Raw genomic sequence first — 19,356 nt, 5'->3', positions numbered from 1 at the left:
TGTGTAGACCTCGTTATAGCTGCGGCCTCACACTCAATTATTGTGAGACCTAAATTGACTCTTATTTGTTAGTGTTATGTATGTTTTTAATATGACAATAATAACAATATATTAACTCAGAACAACAGTTTTTTTTTAACTTCATGACCGATCAAGATTTATCATCAAATCTAATGTGGTAAAAAAAAACAATGTTATATTTTACTTGTGTAGGTTTGTCCCAACTGGGACAGTTAAGTTGGTTCTTAAGGGAATTCGCCGCCCCAGCAAAATGTTAAACTCTTACCGTGCTCTAGGTACACCACTGCTTAACAATGTATTAGGTATATAAGTACCTCAGGTTGGGGTCTTTTATATAGAAAAATCATAAGGTTTAGAAAATGATCTTTGAAAAATAATTTAATACCCAATTCTTTTGATATTTGACAAAACCACACAATTTTAATGAAATTCTCCTTCGGCATAATTTGTTTTTCAGATTAGTTTTTCCATCTCTTCTGTCCAAATAATTCTTTCTATCCAGGATAAAAAATATGGTATTTTGATATAAAGCCCCGGAGAGCTGGGCAAACCACAAGATAGACCTGCTGAAGTGACACCGATTAAACCAAATTGTCTAGGTGGTTGCATGAAAGGAACTATCAGCGGACCACCTGAGTCTCCCTGAAACAGAATAAACTTCCTATCTTATTTTATAATAAGGCGGTTTTTTTCTTAATAACAATGTTAACGTATTGTGTTGCAATGGCTTCTATATTTATATATTCATGATCGATGGGATGGTAATAGCATATTTCAAACCTTACTTGACAAGTGTCCTTGCCTCCTCCAATAACACCTGCACACAACATAGTGGGCTTTTTCCCACCGTATTGGACAATTGCAGGGTAGAAATCATCACACTCTTTAGAAGAGAATATGTCCAACTTCACCTTCATCAGGTTGCCTAAGCTTTTTGATACGCCTGGAAAAAGAGAATTGTATTGGAAATCAACATATGTTTGAAGGTGGTTTTTAATTCTCGGCTAATGAAATCTCCCGAACGAAATCAAATAAATTTCTGGAAATAATTTTTCAAAACTATCTGACTATTCATAAAATGGTTTTGTTAACCTTTTTGCCTTTAATGTCATTACACTAAAAGCATTTGAAAATTAAAGATATCCCTTGAAGTAAAATTTAATCTAATAATTTTGAAATTTATTAATGTAGTTGGTGACAAAGGTAATTCAAAACTTTGACAGACTGGAAGACATTTGCTGTAGGGAATAAAATGAGGATTAACGGATATTGAATCCAACCTTTTCTCTCTTGATCTAGGTGTTACACTAGGAGACAGCCTTAGTCCTCTCATTTCATCTTAATGGATGGGATCTATAAGATATGTAAGCGCAGAAGATCATAGGTTGCAATTAGAAAACAGAAGATGACGTATAGTCCTCGTAAAGCGTCTCCTGTATGCAAAAAATGTAGTCCTACTTGCAGCATTTATGTGGCTATAGCTAGGGAATTATTTAAAGATATTTATTTTAGAGGAAATAAATTTAGTTTTTCATCCAATAAAACTCTAAAATCATGTCTAGGCATACCCCATTTTTTTCAATTGGGTTGATGAGTCATGTCATTTAAATTTGTATGTGTTTTTGTATTCTTAACCAAATTATGATGAAGGTAATTTTCGGTTTCGTTTCTTTAATGAAAGTTGAGGGTTGGTTTTTTTTTAGGAGAGGGCAGTGTAAGACTCTAAAACCTATATTTAGGAAACAGGTTCATTCTTTTCCTTATATCGAATCAAGTCTGGGATTGGCTATCCCTTAAAAAAAAGTTAGATAGTGGAAATGTTAATAAATTATCTTCAGATTGCCGTCTCGAAAGCCAACGAACTTTCTCGGTGATGGATCATTCGAATTCTATTCATCACATACCACACCGTAAGAAGAGAATATCACTCACCATAATTTATCTGTCTATTTTTTATTCTCTTTTAAATTCAGTTGTATATTAGAAGTTTGTAAAATCTTTAACAAAAAATAAAAATAAAAGGTACAAATTAACACCTATTTGTTATTAGTTCGTCTTATTTACTTTTAAAGATCTTATCATTGAAATCCATCTCAGAATTTCATCAAAAATAGAAATTATAGGTTGAGGACTTTCAATTGATTATAAATATAAAAATTGATGTATTGAAAAATTTATGATAAATATAAAAATTGGAAACATGATCGATAAAATTATTTTTTATTTAACAAAACCATGCCAATAATTTGGATGTCTACGTCGAAGGATCCCTCGTGTAATAGGAAATCCTTGAGACTCTTCGTGAAAAAGCAATTTCCAGGGCTATTACAAAACTGATCACGTGAAAGGGCAAATTTAGTGCAATAAGAAAAAATGAACAGTTGCAATTGCCAGTGTTCCAAAACATTGTTTCTTTGACTCATGATATGTCATCATTCATTTTTTTAGACGAAGCCTATGACGTTAAGAATCCTTCCTTATCATTGACGATGCTGCTAGGAAGTTAGGACTCTCTTTTAATTCCTTAAAATCCAAATATGTGATTTTTAGTCAAGTTAGTGGTCCTAACGATCATTTTGTGTTCCTAGAGGCACTCATTAATACAAGTGATGAGGTTTTAAACGAGATAAGGAGACTGGTAGCGTCAGCCAATAGACCCTGGGAGGCAGCTTAATATCGAGAGCCATAAAAACAAGACTGTATAAGACACAGATCAGGCCAGCCCTTTCTGACGGGTCAGGAACCTGGGCCTTCTTGAAATCCGATGAAAGGGATCTTGTGGTATTTGAAATAAAACCTTGAGACGCTTTGACGGTCAAGTGAATGATTTTTCAACATAGAGAAGGCTGCGCTGGACAGGCCATGTCGCAAAAACGCGTCCCGATGAGTACTCATCGACGAAGAACTCTATGGCCACTAGACCGAGAGGCCACCCGAAACTTCGAAGAGTGGACAGTGTTGGAGAACCCTAGGGAACCCTATTTGGTGTTTGTAATTGGAGAGGACACGATATAGTAATGGGTTGTCGAATTGATTGAAGAAGAAGAAAACAAATAGTTGGTAAAATCCGTGATGAAGAATACAGTGAAAATAAAATTATATAACGTAATATTTCTTATTATACCTTCTTTTTCCACTCCGTAGCCAATTGCCAAACCTTTAGTAACAGCAGATAGACTGGAAGAACCAAGAAGGCAAAGTGGGAAGACACTGGGAGAGATTTGAAAGGGCTTTCTTATTCTGAGTAGTGCCAAATCGTAGCCTATCTTCCAAGGAGTAAACTTTGGATGGATGATGGCCTCAGCAACGTGCCGCAACTGCGCCATAGAGTCATTGAGGGATATAGTCCCCGCCAGGATCGTGTAATTCTTCTCGCTGAAACATAGCGCTCATACTAGCTCAGTTAGTCTTCTCTATAAGATAAAGTCAATAATTAATAAATATTACATCTCTTTATTAATGCAGTGTGCAGCGGTGATTACAAAGTTCTCGCTGACAATACTTCCTCCGCAGAACCACATCTCTTCGTCCGGCGATTTCGGTTCTTTTCCGATCGCTACCTGCAATAAAGGAGTTACAATAAGTATCAAAAGTGTAACAATACAAATATAATAATAGTGTTATGAGCTAGTGAAGGAACTTATTACGATGCCTTTAACCTGTTCTTGTTCTTTAATAACTTCCATCACACTTATGTTTACGCCATATCTACCTTTTAAGGAATGCTTTTGCAGCATTGATTGTTAACTTCGGTTGATGACTATTTACTTTTTATATGTTTTCAGTGCTTTTTAAGAGAGTTCGAACTCTGTAGTTCTGTTTTACGATAGGATATTAACATATAAGCATTGAGTTGCATAAAAGAAAGTGTGATATCGTAATGGAAATGATTATTAATACTATTTCAAATTTAAAAAAACTATAATCTTACGCCCTTCACTGAATCCGATAGTTTAACTTAATTCAATACTAAAAACAAAAAATTAAAGAAGTAATGTTTATGAAGTAAAGCAGATAGAGCTTACCATGAAAGGGAACTCGTTCGCTTGAGCAATAGTTCCACCGATTATCCTGTACTTAGTGCTGTTCCCTTTCATGATAGACATTTTATGTCCGTATTCTATGCACTCTAAAAAAAAAACAAAAAAACAACAGTTATCAAAAATCTGAAGTCTATTAGGTACATAATTTTTAATACATGTCGAATCACGGCATATACAATTAAGATATGATTATACTTCACTAGAAGATATAATTATTTCTATTATTTTCTGCGGCAATCGAATATGATTATTAATTAGTATGGGGGAAAAATCGTTAGCCACCTATACCGTCAAAGATGAGTCCTACAAACAATGTTTTATTCATGAAGTAGTTAGGTATTTATCTGAACAATATTGATATTCTGCACTACTTTGAATCAGAGGTTTGCCACCTCCTTTTTTTGTGTAAAAAATCTCTTATTTCAGGTTTCACCCATGAAATGAAAACAATGCAATTTTAAACAAATTTTTTTTTAAAAAAACCAACCTATAGTTAGTTGAACAAGAAATAAATTCCCTGTGTAATTATATATATATATATATATATATATATATATAATTACCTCCTTGCACATTCGTTGGTTTAGTAATAGTATTTCTTAACAAAGTACTGCACCCCTGCCCTTGTTGCGGTTCATATTTAATTTTTATATATATTACTTACTTCGATAACTGATCCTCGTGTCTATACAACATATTTTATCTCCGCACACTTCGCTGCTAAAAGAGTTAGCAAAGCAATCACCTTGGGTCATACATATCCCCTGCTTTCTACCGACATGACAACCTAAAAAAGAGAAAGAAACTTATTAAAGTAATACATCGTTTAGAGTCAGGGTCTCTAGTTTACTGATCAGTCAAGACATAGAAATATCTACTTTGCAAGATACTGTAATTCCACCAGGTTAGGGACTTACCTCCCCCAAATTGTGTCTTTTCTTTTCAAGGCTACTTAAAAATAAACCCCGACATATCGTTATAAATTCGAATTTCTTAGGCTGCAAGACAAATTTGGTGTCGCCTACTTCATTTATACTGATGGCACCAAGAAAGAATTCTTGAAGACTTCTTGTATAGAAATAGGTGTTGGTGCCTCGAAACTGTATTTCTGTGTTCTTCGCTTGGGTCCCTCAGCACAATAATGAACTGGCTGATCGGACAGCGAAGGTTACGATTTCTGTAAAAATTCCACATCGCGGAATGCCTATCGATGACTTCATTGCTCTAACTAAGCAGAGAATTAAGTTGAAATGGCATCAAATGTGGGCAAATGTTATTGACAATAAATTAAGGGAAATCATAAGTGATGTTTCTTTCCCCTTGAATATCATCCACTAGAAATGTTAATTTTGACGCACCTATTCGAAGGTCTTATGCGCCTGACCTACGGTTACCTTATAACCCGCGATACTTCACCTATTTGCCTTACTTGCGGAACGCGATTTACTGTAAAACACATCTTTACTGAATGCCAAGCTGTTATATATCGATCTATCGATTATCTACTATATCGATACCAACCATCTATTGTAATGTTGTTTGATACGAGATAACAATTTGTAATCTTTCTGAAGATAGTGTGTTTCGTTCCAGGACGGTGTTTACTTGATTTCCTTGTAATTCCCTAATGATAGTACTAATCTAAATGGAGACTTAACAATGGCGACAAGAAAAAAAGTGTAAAAACATTATTTTGTTGTGCGTCCATAGTTTTCAAACTTTCATTCAGTTACGCGTGTTAGTATTGAAAATGGCATCCACTCCTAATGGGTAAGTAGTCACAATGCCTCTATCAACAATTTAAATACTTCTATATTTAACTTTAATATTTCAATATTTTATTTAATAATTCAATATTTAATATTATACTTTAAATACTTCAAGATTGATTGGTTAGAAAAGCGATAAAAAAAAAAAAATCAATTTGCACAGTTCATGCAAATGCAACAACAAAATTTTCTGACCATGTTGCAATAATTTTCTACTATTCAAAACCCTCAACTGACTATTCAACATAATGTAAGTACGTTTGAACACTTCGATAAAGAGAAGGGAACATTTCAACAATATTTAGAAAGATTTGATAACTTCCTACTCATGAAAGGATATGAAGGAGGAAGAGCAAATCAAAAACAGTTCTTCTAAACAGTATAGGACTTGATTATTTTGAACTATTATAGCTAGCTGTTAAAGAACTACATACCCTTACCTACGAAAACGTCACACAAGCCCTGAACGACCAGCTAACAGGAAATAAGAATGTTCTAGTCGAGAGATATACGTTTCTTTCACAAAAGCAGGGGTCTAAACAATCGATCCAAGATTTCGTGACAAAATTACGCAAGTTTATCTTGACTAGCGAAATCCAATGCGAATGTAAAAAATCAGTAGCCGATCTATTTCTCACTAACAATTTATTAGGGGACTTGCCAACGAAACCATACGTCATCAATTGCTGTGAGATAACTCGCAAACGTTTCATGATGCCGTAGCCAAAGCCCAAATCTTAGAATCATCGTCTTTAGATAATCAACGATTCGATACTCCAATAGAAAACTATGCACCCGAGGTACACAGAATTTCCAGACCAAGAAGTAGGAGCTCCAGTGGGTAAAATTCAAACCCTAGAGATCCAGCAAATTCAATGAGATCAATCAAGCTCCTCACAATGTTGGAAAAGAAAGGCGTAAGAGCAGTAGACACAGAAGATGAAACATTCCTCGTAGATCAATTAACGAGCTATAAAATTAGCAGCTCAGACCAAGATACGGAAAAATACCTAATTTAAGTCAAAATAAATAAAGAAGTAGTTCGAAGTAGACTCTGGAGGTGACCAGACGCTTCAAAACAAATCAAATTTCGACAAACTAAACCTGAATATTCAACTTCAGAACACCGTAAGATTCCGTTCACAGCTGGCATTTTGGCGCTCCTGGGAGTTGCTGAAGTGTACAATACAAGGACAGAAAATCAACTAAATGACTTTCTGTGGTTCCAGACAACTTCTCCCAACTCTTTGGCCGTGCATGGATAAGGCATTTAGATGTCCACCTACAAGATATCGACACCAAAAGGGTGCATACTAATTCCGTACATTCTGTATTACCTATGAACATTGAGCAGGAAATCTATAACAAGTATTTGGAGCTGTTTGAAAAACGAGTTGGAAAGTGCAAAAACGTAACATCATCTCTGAAACTGAGAAAGAACGCCAAACCCACAACTTAAAGGAAGACCAGTTCCCCATGCGCTAAAACTAAAAGTATAACAAGAACTCGAGTCTCTCGAAAACCAAGGCATTATAATCAAAGTACAAAAAAGTGGCTGGGCATCTCCATTAGTTGTGATTCCTAAACATGATGCACGGTACGCTTATGCGTCAACTATAAAATAAGGGTGAACCCTCAACTTTTAGATGCACACTATCCTATACCAAAAATCGACGACCTCCTTACAACACTCAACGATGCCTTACATTTTTTATCTCTGGACTTGGTAAAAGCATACCTACACGTACCAGTTGATGAGGAGAGCGCAAAAATCCGGACGATAATTACGTTTGAATAATTAATTCATTTGGAATCAAAACTGCTCCAAATGATTTACATCTCATCATGGAAAAGGTTTTAGAAGGATTTAAAGGAGTTCCAGTATACTTTGACAAAATGATAGTGCACGCAAAAACGCGAGAAGAATGCTACATAAACCTAACAGCTTGTCTCGACAGATTACAACAGTTTGATTTACACCTACACATTTAGAAATGCGAATTTTTCAAAACCAAAGTGCAATACCTAGGATATGTCATCAAAAATGGAAATATTGCAAAAGACTCAACTAAAGTCGCAGCTATCAAAAATGCCCAAAACCGACAAACCAGGATGATGTCAAAAGATTTCTAGGTATGGTCACTTACTTTGCAAAATTTATACCCACAACCTTATACAACCTTCACCTACCCACTAAGATTCTTTCTTCAACCAAACCGTAAATTTCATTGGTCCGCAAAATGTGAAGCAGCATTTATACAACTAAAAAATGAAATTGTTAGCGAACCCTTAAACTCCATTTAATCCCGAACTTCCACTGACACTAAACTGCGATGCCTCTCCAACAGGAGTTTCGGGAATCCTCTCACAAGTAATTGATGGTGTAGAAAAGCCCATTGCCTTCACTTCTCGCGCACTTACCAAAATTGAGATGAATTATAGCCAACTAGATCGAGAGACACTGGCAATCATTTTCGCCTTAAAAAAATTCTACTACTTCATTTACGGAAAAATGTTTACACTATATACCGATAATCGTCCACTAACTCACATTCTACAAGAAAACTCCAAACTACTTTGACATCTGCAAGACTACTGCAGTATGCAACTTGGCTCACAAATTTCAACATAAAAAGGCAGAAGATAATGCTCATGCAGATTATTTATCAAGATCGCCCATTCAAGAAAATATTTCTCACATTGAACAAAAGGTGGAAGAGGAATTTTCCCTCATTTCTAATGAGGTAATATACAGAATGTCCAACAAAGCTCTACATTACAGAACCCCGAGGAGACCTCACGTGATGAATATTTATCAACATTAAAATCGGATCTCTTGAATGGTAAGAACTGTGATTCTGAATATTACCTTCAAAATGACATCTTCAAAGGGTAACATGTAGTCATAACGTCTTCAATGCGCCAATTAGCCCTCAAAGAACTTTATCATACTCACATTGGAATTTTTAAGATGAAGCAACTGGCGAGACAATACGTCTATTGGCAATACTTAGATAAAGATATAGAACACCTTGTTCGCAATTACCAATAAAGAAGAATCCCGCGAAAGCACCCATCCATTACTGAGAGGAACCCTTAGAAAGGTTTGAAAGAATTCACATGGACTACGCCGGCCCATTTCAAGATCATCTTTTTTTTATATTAGTTGACGCCAAATTGAGATGGTTTGAAGTTTGCTACTCCAAGAATGCATCTACACCAACAATTCAATATCTTCAAGATATATTCACAACTCATGGATTGCCAAAGACACTGGTTTCTGACAATGCACTTGACTATTTTTCAAAGTGAAACATTCACAAAATTCTGCACAGATCAGGGCTTTCTCCATAAGTTTATTGCACCGGGCCACCCTGCAGATTGTAATGGCTAAACTTTCAAACAAAAATTACAAGCAATGACATCATCAAAACTACCTCACCAAAGGAAAATCCAAGAAATCTCTATGTGATATAGATCTACTCCGCTCTCGTCTGGCTTATCTCCAGCAAAATTATTTTTAAAACGAAGATTACGTATTAATTTAACATCTCACCTGGAAAAACTTAGCGTGGGAGATCGGATACAAGCAAGATGGTATCCTCCCACTGGTAAGCCAACGTGAAACTCGATGAAAACGGATATTCCATAAAGAGACCTTATCAACTAACTGCTGATTGTAGCTATTGAAACGACACCCAAGAAAACAGTGACATTCGCTCCATCACTAAGCACTGTTCATGACCCAGAGAGCCGACCACCACGGGAACAAAACCCAAATCATCCAGAGTCAATGGCAAAACCAATCCGGAGTGCAGCTTCAACCTATCCTGAGGCGATCAGGAAGAGAACGCAGACAACCTACACGGCTGCAAGACTGAATGTTTCTTAAAACTTGAAGAAGCATCAAATGATTAGATACCTTTTTACTTTATGATTGCATATACAAATTTAAACAACTTGTTCATTTCGTGACTATAAAATTAGCGTGGGAGACTGTTATATATCGAATTATTGATTATCTCCTATATCGATTCCAACCATCTATTGTAATGTTGTTTGATTCGAGATAACAAATTGTAACCTTTCTGAATATAGTGTTTCATCCCAGGACGGTGTTTACTTGATTTCCTTGTAATTCCTTAAAGGTAGTACTAATCTAAATGGAGACTTAACTCAAGCCTACGACTCCGTCAAATCTTTGTATGAATTGCTAGCTGATCTCGATTCGATTTTGCAGGATAACAGACTGTAAATAAACTTTATGAATTTCTGAATTCTGAAGTTTCTCAAAACTTTACAATGAAATTTAATAAAGTTTTACTGCAAGTTCTCATTTTTCAATGGTTATATATTCCAATTAGGAAATTAGGCAATAAGCACTAATAAAAATTTAGGATATTAAGGAAATGATGTCTAATTATTATATAACACTTTTTAAAAAAAAGTATAAATACAATTATAAATATTGATCATAACAGAAATTTATTTAAACATAATATTAACACTAAGAAAAAAGTATTTACACATTATGTTTGTTTACTTGCTCTTGTTTGTATGCTCGAGCATAATCCTGTTCTTTTCTATCCTTATGTTAGTGAAACCAATCCCAATAAAAGGTTCTTATTTGCTAGGGAATACATCAACAAGCACATCAGTTTTTGGGAAAATGTATTATTCTCTGATGAGAGTAAATTTAATTTGTATGGATCTTACGGAAGAAAGGCGATATGACAAAGGAAAAGTGAAAACTTCAAGAAGTAAAACGTCTCTGTTACTATAAAACATGGAGGTGGGATTGTAATGGTTTGGGGATGCCTGGCATATATTGGTGTAGGAAATCTCGAAAAAAATTATTGTTGTTTGAAAAACCGAATCTCGGAAAGCATTGAACATAAAGAGCTCTATTAGGTTTTAAATGTTAACAAATTTACTCTACTTTATAAAAGGTTTTAATACCTTCTTGTTGTTATGTAGATAGTTTTCGTAATAGTAAGTACTGAATGAGAAATGGGAATTTTTTCCTGGAATAAAATGAAATTTTCTCGGTGGTTCCCACTTGAAATAATTAAATATCTGTATTTCAAGGACGTGTACTGTTCCTGTTATTTTTTTAAATTAAGAAGAAATGATTTTTTTGTTTCTAACAGAAAATACGCATTAGCTATTGATTTCTACAATGTTTTCCAAAAGGGGCCGTTTGTAGCCGAGCGAGTTAAGTCGCCAACTTCAACTGGCTCGTGACAGAAGCGGCACCGGTTCGAATTTGGTGTGAGAGGTCAAATTTTATTTCTAATTGAATACGGTGGTGACCTGTAGGTAACCTCCCTCCCCCCGTAAGTCAGATATGACCAAGAAAAGGGTTAAAAAAAAAACTGTTCTCTAAAAAATGTAACTTTAATGGGAGCTACCTACTTTCCCTTCCGTCTGGTTCGGTATCACCTCTGACAATAACTTGACTTAACTAACAAATATAGATTAGAAAAATATATTAGCGAGATAACCTGTTACGCTTTCAAATGCTTTGATTCCTAAGAAAGAAGATAAAATATAACTCACAGCCAAAACCTTCATCTTACTGTTGGTCCTTCCCCATAAAGAGATATATAGGACAATCGCAACAGTCATCTGTATTCGGATCACGGATACAATTAAAAACATAATGGAAAAAGGACATTGTCTAATGTTTTAGTGCTTTTCTTTTAAAAATAATTTAATGTCATTTGTTTACTATGAATTTTACATATTTATTTACACTAGGAAAAAAATTTAAACTCATTAACTATTTATAATTCGAAAACTCCGGAATCTAAGGATTAAAAAAAAATTGAAAAATGTAATGTATAAATCAAAATATCTAGGGAAAAAAATGCAACATTAACGTGGATGACCACTGGGTTTTGTGGCCGTAAACCCTAACGCAGCGGTTTTTAAATTGTCTGCTACGGCACCATGGGGTGTCCCAATTGTATAGGGTCACTTTCTAAAAATTAAAAAAAAAGAAAGAAAAAAAAGTTATAATGAAAATAACAATTACTCAGTGCATTGGACATGTACTTAGCAAGTTTTTTCTTCTTTTCCTACGTATTTAATCACTCAAAGGATAATTGTGCTCTTATTTTTTAGCCCGACAAGGGTGACACGAAATTGTATCATACAGGTAACCAACATATTCAAACCAAGTGGGTGCGTCAAGTTTTCACTCTATATCGTGGGCCGCCACGATAGAAAATTCCACCCTCTCCCCCATTTTGGATTCGAAAAGGCAATTAGTTGCGAAAATAAAAACGTAATCTTTAAAAACAGCTACTGGATTTGATTTCCCTGGAGATATCGTTTTCTATATCAACCTAACAAATTCCTTAACTTTCACGAATTTCATATTCTCCCATTCAGACTTCCTCGCCTTCTGGTTGTTCTCCAAATATCATATCCAGATATTTATTTTTAATCCCAATCTACTCGCTTCCTCATCTATGAATGGCAAGGGATGGGTCATTATTGTAATAGTTTGGGTTTTTTTTTTTCTAGTTTATTTGTTTGTATATTTTGTTTTCGAATGCATTTATTTTATTATGTTCAATTATTTAAAATACAACAATGAGAATTGGAAAGTTCATTTCTTCTATTCTCATTACTCTTCACGGTTGGCAGCAAAGATTACTTTTAAACCCTCTACCCACTGTAACAATATCAATATCCTTTTTATATTAATTATTACAACATCAATCTCTATTTAAGATCTTCTTTGGTATAGGTAAGATCCAAGGAAATATTCTTTACGGATAAAGGGAAAGATCAGTTTTGTAGAGGTGGGAAAAGGATCTCTTCGAAATACCGATCAAAAACAGTTCATGGTCCGTTTCAATCTATCCTAGAGTGATATTTAGCCGTGGATTCATCGGGACGCCTCAGCTGGGCTAGTTGGGAAATAAAGTATCCCAATCCACAAATGCCCTGAGTCGTGTGGAAAAGGATACACGATGGATGGATATTTTCAATTTTAAGATACAAGCGAATACAAGGTCAACGTATTTTTTTTTCATTTCCTTAGTTACATGATTTTGCTGAAATAAAGAGTCCAGTTTGCCTCCTTTAACCACAATTATTGGTTTAATTGTTTTTTCCCCTGAGTTTTATTACTAACTTATATTAATAATCTTTTATTTATTATTAAAAAGAAAAAAAATTTTTCTTTTCATTCTTTAGTCGCTTATATATACTGGATGCGAGCTATTGTTGCAAGGACGAACATGGAAAACTCAGGGACATGGATTCCCCTGACCAAAACCGGTTTTATTCTTCCAGGAAATGAAGAACTTTAATTCCAAAAATCATGTTTGTAGATATTTTCAATTTGAATTATTAGGTAGATTGGAAGCTGAGGTAATATTTTTTGTTATTTTTGATATACGTTTCTATACCCTTATAAATCTAAGAACTTTTATTAATGATTAACCTCGTGAACGAATATTTTGCATTAACAGTTGTTTCCACAACTAACTTAAAATTACAAAATACCAGGTCGCTATAAAATGTTGAAGGCTCAAAAGTGTGAAGACATTAACTCAGTGATGACATAACATTCATGGCGAATTCAATACAAATTTACCTAAACTAATCCTTCTGAGGTGGATGTGTGCTCAATTACTCTAGTCCTCTAGCGAGGATCCCTTTACTACTTAAGGATTGTATTCCGAAATTTATCAACAAGAATATCAAGTTATGTATATCATCGCCATTCAAAAAGCTTTATCTCCTAATGTATGTTTCAAGCTCAGCGGCGAGTTGATTTCTGTAAGAGTTTACATCAAAATCCAAAATATGATAGATTTTGAAAAAGAATAGCTAGATTGACGTTTTGCAAAATTCCTTAAATCAATAAATGGTGAATTCCTTAAGGCCAAGAGTCTGTTATCGAAATAATAATTGTCCTTCCAGTTTGGTGAATTTATAACGGTGTTTTGCCCTTTGAGCTGATTTCATCTGGCTTGGCTATTAACGCTAAGTATGTTGAGTTTGGGAATTTAGTGTGTATGGAGTGAGTGGATTTTGTACTCTTTAGCTTTAGAGACATTTTTATAAACCTTTTTAATAACTACTCTAGAGTTAAGATAAGGGGCTGTAATACATGACGGTCAGCACTAATGGTTATTACCTACCTTTGCGCTAGGTAATGTGTTTTATCGTCTTAGATGAACAATCTCAGCCGTTATTGTAGCTCTAGGGGAGAATGGGGCTATACCGAACTAGGTTTTCTCTGTTAATGAGTGCCAAGAAATTAGTTTATGGCGTGTTTTTGGGTGCAACTTTTACATTTGGGTCATATTGAGAAACATGATATTTAAGGTATGCTTTTGTAATAAGGGGAGTGGGGTAGCTCAGTGAGTAAGGCACTATGATCCTAACTCCAAAGACGCTGATTCAAATCCGGCAATAATTATTTATTCTGTTACTGTAACCTTATTTTTTTTTTATTATTTATTGCGGATGTAGAAACGTTTTTCAAAGAAACGGTGCGCATTGAATCATGATATCGCCATATGTAGAAATTATGACCCTCATTTACGCGGATGATTTGGTCTTGATTGGGGACTCTGTGACTGATGTACAATCGAAACTGAATATTTTAAATATATACTGCAAATCAAACTCCTTGGCCGTTAATATGGAAAAAACAAAATTGTTAAAAACTTATAAGGGTAGGTCTAAAAGAACGAAGCAAACCGGTATATTTCGAGGGGAATATTATTGAAGAAGTACCTGAATATAAATACCTTGGTGTAGAGTTTAGTTCATCAGGACTTCTTAACCTTGACATGAAGTATATAGTATCTATAAGTAACTCAAGCATCGGGGCGGTGCTAAGTACCTCTGCGAAGGCTAAAATAATCTCCTGGGATGGCAGGCAGAAACTTTACGAATCGACTATGTTGAGTTTGATCCTCTACGCTGCACTTATTTGGCCTGTGAAGGAGGAATTGGAAAATATACAAGAGAGATACTACAAGCGACTACTGTGTTTGCAAAGAAACACCCCACACTTGATGGTAAGACTAGAAGTGGCACCCATTCCTGTGGGATATTACGTTTTGAAACAAGCTCTGTCCCGGCTAATAAAAATACTTTATATGAGTTGTACTCGTTTCTTGAAATAATGTTATTTAAAGCTACTGCAGCTAGACAGTAACAACCGTTTGAGTCTGCAATATAATTGGGTAACGCAGATAAGAAAAATATGGGAGAGCTTCGGAATGTTTGACCCGATACTACTTAATGATCCGGTAAGTATCAAAATTAGAATGGGGGAGATCTTGAGAGATTGATACGGAGAATTTGTCAAGGATAAAGACCTCTTGTTATTACGAGAATCGACCTATAACCCGTGGTACGGTAGGGTTTTCATTAAAATGGATGCTCCTCAAAGCTACCTAAAAATCAGTTGCCCTATAACTCACTTGAGAATAATGCTTAACTACGACTTTCCGATAAATATGCAATTACTCTAAATTTCGGTCCACATAAATATACTTTGGACCCACAAAAGCTTTGTCCAGCTTGTGATGGAACGGCCCTGGAGGATTGTTTCCATTTTGACAAATTGCCTCACGTATCATGAGAACTGAATCCGATACATGCCGAAGCTAAGCAATATTAACCAAAATCAGTTGTATAAATTTCTGTCTGTACCCCCAGGATCGGATCTTAAATTTCTTTTTATATATGTAATACAAACCCTTTTGCTTAGGGACACCTATCGTCCCATTAGGAGGTTTAGTTTTTCGTTTTCTTTTTTGTTTTTTTTTTAATATTATTAAATATGAAGTGACGTTTTTGTTTTACTGTTTTATTCTACGGATGTTGATAGCCCAGCTTGGGTATATTGTTTGTTATTAGTTTATATAAACCATCTGTAACTCATCATTTTTGTAAAATTACTACAATTGATTATTTTATGTACTTCACAGGCTAACTCTATTTGTACGGAGGTTTCCCCATAAACAAATAAATAAATTATTATAATTATTATTATTGTTACTGTAGCCGTTAGTCATCCCTCTTGGGGCTGTTAAGAAATACCCATCACTTGGTTGTTCAAGAAACAGTAGTTCCTTACAAAGTACTGAACAACTGACCCTTCATTGATAGTAGCGGTGCATATTTTCATTTTATTGTAATAAATTGTTCCGTCCTTATTATTTTTTCTTGAAATTATGTTTTTATATTACTTTAGTTTTGCATACCGCATATAATGACCCCGAATGGGTGTTAACTTAAACATTGTTCGGTGTTATCCCAAAATACAGACTTTATTTAATTTGACCTGATTCTCTTGTGAGAATACACCAAATAGTGGAGGCTGTGGTTTCTTTGCCTCTTTACTACACATCGCTTGGCGGATCTTACTAGTCCTGACCTACTCAAGGAGACATTGAATAAGGAATGCGATAGCCATATAAAGAAATATCGGGAAATTTTAAAAAATGCTCTCTTAGTATTTAGAAAGGCTTTAGAAAACATTACCCATTTGGGGGAAGAAAATGATTCCTCTCATTTTTTTTTTTTTTTACACTGGGAACATCGGTTCAACTATTTGATAAACCACCAATATTGAATATCGACAAGTTTTTGTAAATATTTGATTTTATCTACCCTAGTTCTACAATCTAAAATCTTTATAAATAGAAAAAAAATAGATTTGGTGTACTTTATTTCTAAGACCCATCTTCAAGGAAATCATACGAATCCCAACAGATCATAAATCGTCAGACGTAGTACGTTTAATGGTGGCTTAGTTAAAGCCCAAGAGATGAGTATATTGTCTGCTTAGGCTTAGTTAAAGCCCGAGAGATGAGTATATTGTCTGCTTAGGCTTAGTTAAAGCCCCAGAGATAAGTATATTGTCTGCTTAGGCTTAGTTAAAGCCCAAGAGAACAATATACTCATTATCATTTCATTATGGAATTGAATTAACTAATTATGTCTGAGTGAACTTACCATCTTTTCATTATGTTTATTTTCATACAATATTTTTTTTTTTACTGCATATATAATTAGATCAATTTATTTGCTTTAGTTAAATGTTTATCTGTCTTATGAATCTTTGAATTATTATATTCCCATACATTTATGTATATAGGAGCTGATTTTTTAAACGCTTCCACCTATTGATTTTTTTTATTAACCTATTTGGTTGTGCATACACATATTTACTTCTGTATTTTTTCTAATTGTATATTAGAAATATTTTACAATATAAAGTAAGCATACGATATTTTCATTTTTTGTTTATTTTGTATCTCTGTCTCTTTAATCATTTTTATAACAAAATTATTCAAGAACTCATGCATATAATTTTCTAAAATGCTTCAAAATTGGCTATTTTATATATGTTTTATATAGACTTTATTAACTCTAATTATATTTATTAAATAATATGTCTTGCCTAAATTAACAGGTAAATAATCAATCAATATCAATACTTGAAAGAATGCTGAGAAGGTGACTGCCATATTTTATTTAGTTTTAATGTAAAAGAAAATGATGCCATTCACTTTTAAAGTCTCAGTTTCAAATTTATGATGAGGCTAGGGAGTGACAAAACAAGAATTATAGATTTTATAACTAGATAACAATTAATGATAAGAACCTCAAAGGAAATGTTGATCTCGAGCAGGATATTACCAGAAAAATGAATTCATTCACATTCATGAATAATGATTGTCAATCATTAATAATGATAAAAAACTGAAATCGAGAAAGACCTTTGGACAAGTTTTCTTAAAGCTATAATTTGAAGAGAGGGTACAAGGATGTAGATGGGATAATTAAAAAATAATTAATTATATAACTGTGAATCCTTATCAGCTGTCACAGTAGAATAGAGATATTTATTATTATAATTAGTATCTGTTAATTATTTTAAAATGAGGATGTTTTGAAAAATAATCTCGCCTAGCACCGTTATTTTGACATACAGAAAAATGACAACAAGAAAAAATTTCAAAACTGGATTTACCAAAGATACTACATATCAACAATTATCTTAGCGTAACATAAAAAGGCTATCGTCAAAGTTTATCTTGGACCTGATTAAATTCTAAAACTGTCGGTCGTACAAAGAATTATTCTCTGAGATATAAATATTGGGACTGAAAGCTGAGCTGAACCAGGGAATCCCGCGTCTCGAAACGGCTACGCACACTCAGTTAAATTAGCTTTTGCAACTGTTGTGAAGAGTTGGATGGGTTTTTTCCATTCCAAAAGATTCCCTGCAGTTGTGGTTCACTACTTCATATAAATTAAATTAAAATCAGCAACAGGATGAAGTTTATAATCACCTCAGTTGTTTACATTCAATTGGAAGCCTACTTTCACAATACAGAGGAAATTTCAATTGCTGTTGGTTGTTTTATTGAACCCCGTATGCCAGAGATGGCAAGGGAGGGGGATAAAAAAAAAAAAAAAAAAAAAAAAAAAAAAAAAAAAAAAAAAAAAAAAGTTGTTTTATTGAATGGTCCAGAACATCGAGTAAATCATAGCAAACCCACCGCACCTAGAGCAGGCGATGTTCAGGTCACATGTGTTTGTAACTGCGCAGCCTGTTGTTAACAGGTATTTTCGCTTTGAAAAATGTTTTCCTAGAAATATTTTAAAAAAAAACATAATCTTTGAAGATATTTATGGGGACTTTTAGTACAAATTACTTCAGTTATCCAATTTTTAGCTGAATGAGGTCTCCTATTGCCGAATAGTGATTTTCTACCGTCCAACTTTTGAAGCTATTTTTCGACCACGGAAGTTACACTACTCTTTTTATTTTGATTTAAAATTATTATTACTTTTACACTCAGCCGAGAAACAACTTTCAGGTGAATAAATATCTTCTTTATTTATTGCCAAATTATTTGTTTCTTATAATGAAAATGAATAAAAAACTGAGAGTGAACAGATTTATGTTATGGCAGATTTATGCTTTTAAGGTTTAATAATTTTTTTTTATTTGAAAGGAATCTAAAAACTTCAATTTTTTAAGGTATTTTAATACAGAATATTACTGTTAATAGAATGATAATGATAATAATAAAAAATTATATAGCTCAGTACATCTTTTTCACTATTTCTATTGGATATAAATTGTGTGTAAGCGAAAGTATTAAATGTAATTTATATGGCGATTTTATAGATATTATTTTTATATATTTTATAGATACTAACCCGCACAAGCCCTGAAAATTTGATCAAAATCGGATTAATGATTAATTGATCGATTATAACCGAAGACAAAATTGGACCACAGACAGATACGGGACAAATTTCGATTCTGAGGGTGTACATTTTTTTAATTGCAAGGATATGAAGCTTCCCTACCTTTGGTATCGAAGAAGCTAAAATATTTAAAAATTATCTTTTGGTACTTTTTAGTCAATTTCGAATTGAGTGCCCGCGTTTTTAAATGATAATTCAATTATCAAACTAGTATTGTAAAATTTGAATATGTTTTCCATTGTATTGCTATATTA

The 19,356-nt window shown here is 33.9% G+C and overlaps 1 protein-coding gene across 1 annotated transcript; it reads right to left on the bottom strand.

Moving 5' to 3' along the window:
• Positions 1-391: 391 nt before the first annotated feature.
• LOC106677632 (trypsin-1) lies at positions 392-11,396 on the bottom strand. The gene is made up of 7 exons (XM_067049458.1): positions 11,338-11,396; positions 4,729-4,851; positions 4,047-4,150; positions 3,469-3,581; positions 3,146-3,396; positions 807-964; positions 392-663 (listed from the first exon to the last, which is right to left on the bottom strand). Exons 2-7 carry the CDS (start codon positions 4,817-4,819, stop codon positions 475-477), a joined length of 906 nt encoding a protein of 301 aa, XP_066905559.1. The 5' UTR covers positions 4,820-4,851; positions 11,338-11,396; the 3' UTR covers positions 392-474.
• Positions 11,397-19,356: the final 7,960 nt, after the last annotated feature.

This window comes from Halyomorpha halys, unplaced genomic scaffold, assembly GCF_000696795.3.
Source record: "Halyomorpha halys isolate HHAL.00 unplaced genomic scaffold, Hhal_1.1 Scaffold106.1, whole genome shotgun sequence".
NCBI classification, from domain to species: Eukaryota; Metazoa; Arthropoda; class Insecta; order Hemiptera; family Pentatomidae; genus Halyomorpha; species Halyomorpha halys.
This window is presented reverse-complemented; position numbering and strand designations above follow the sequence as displayed.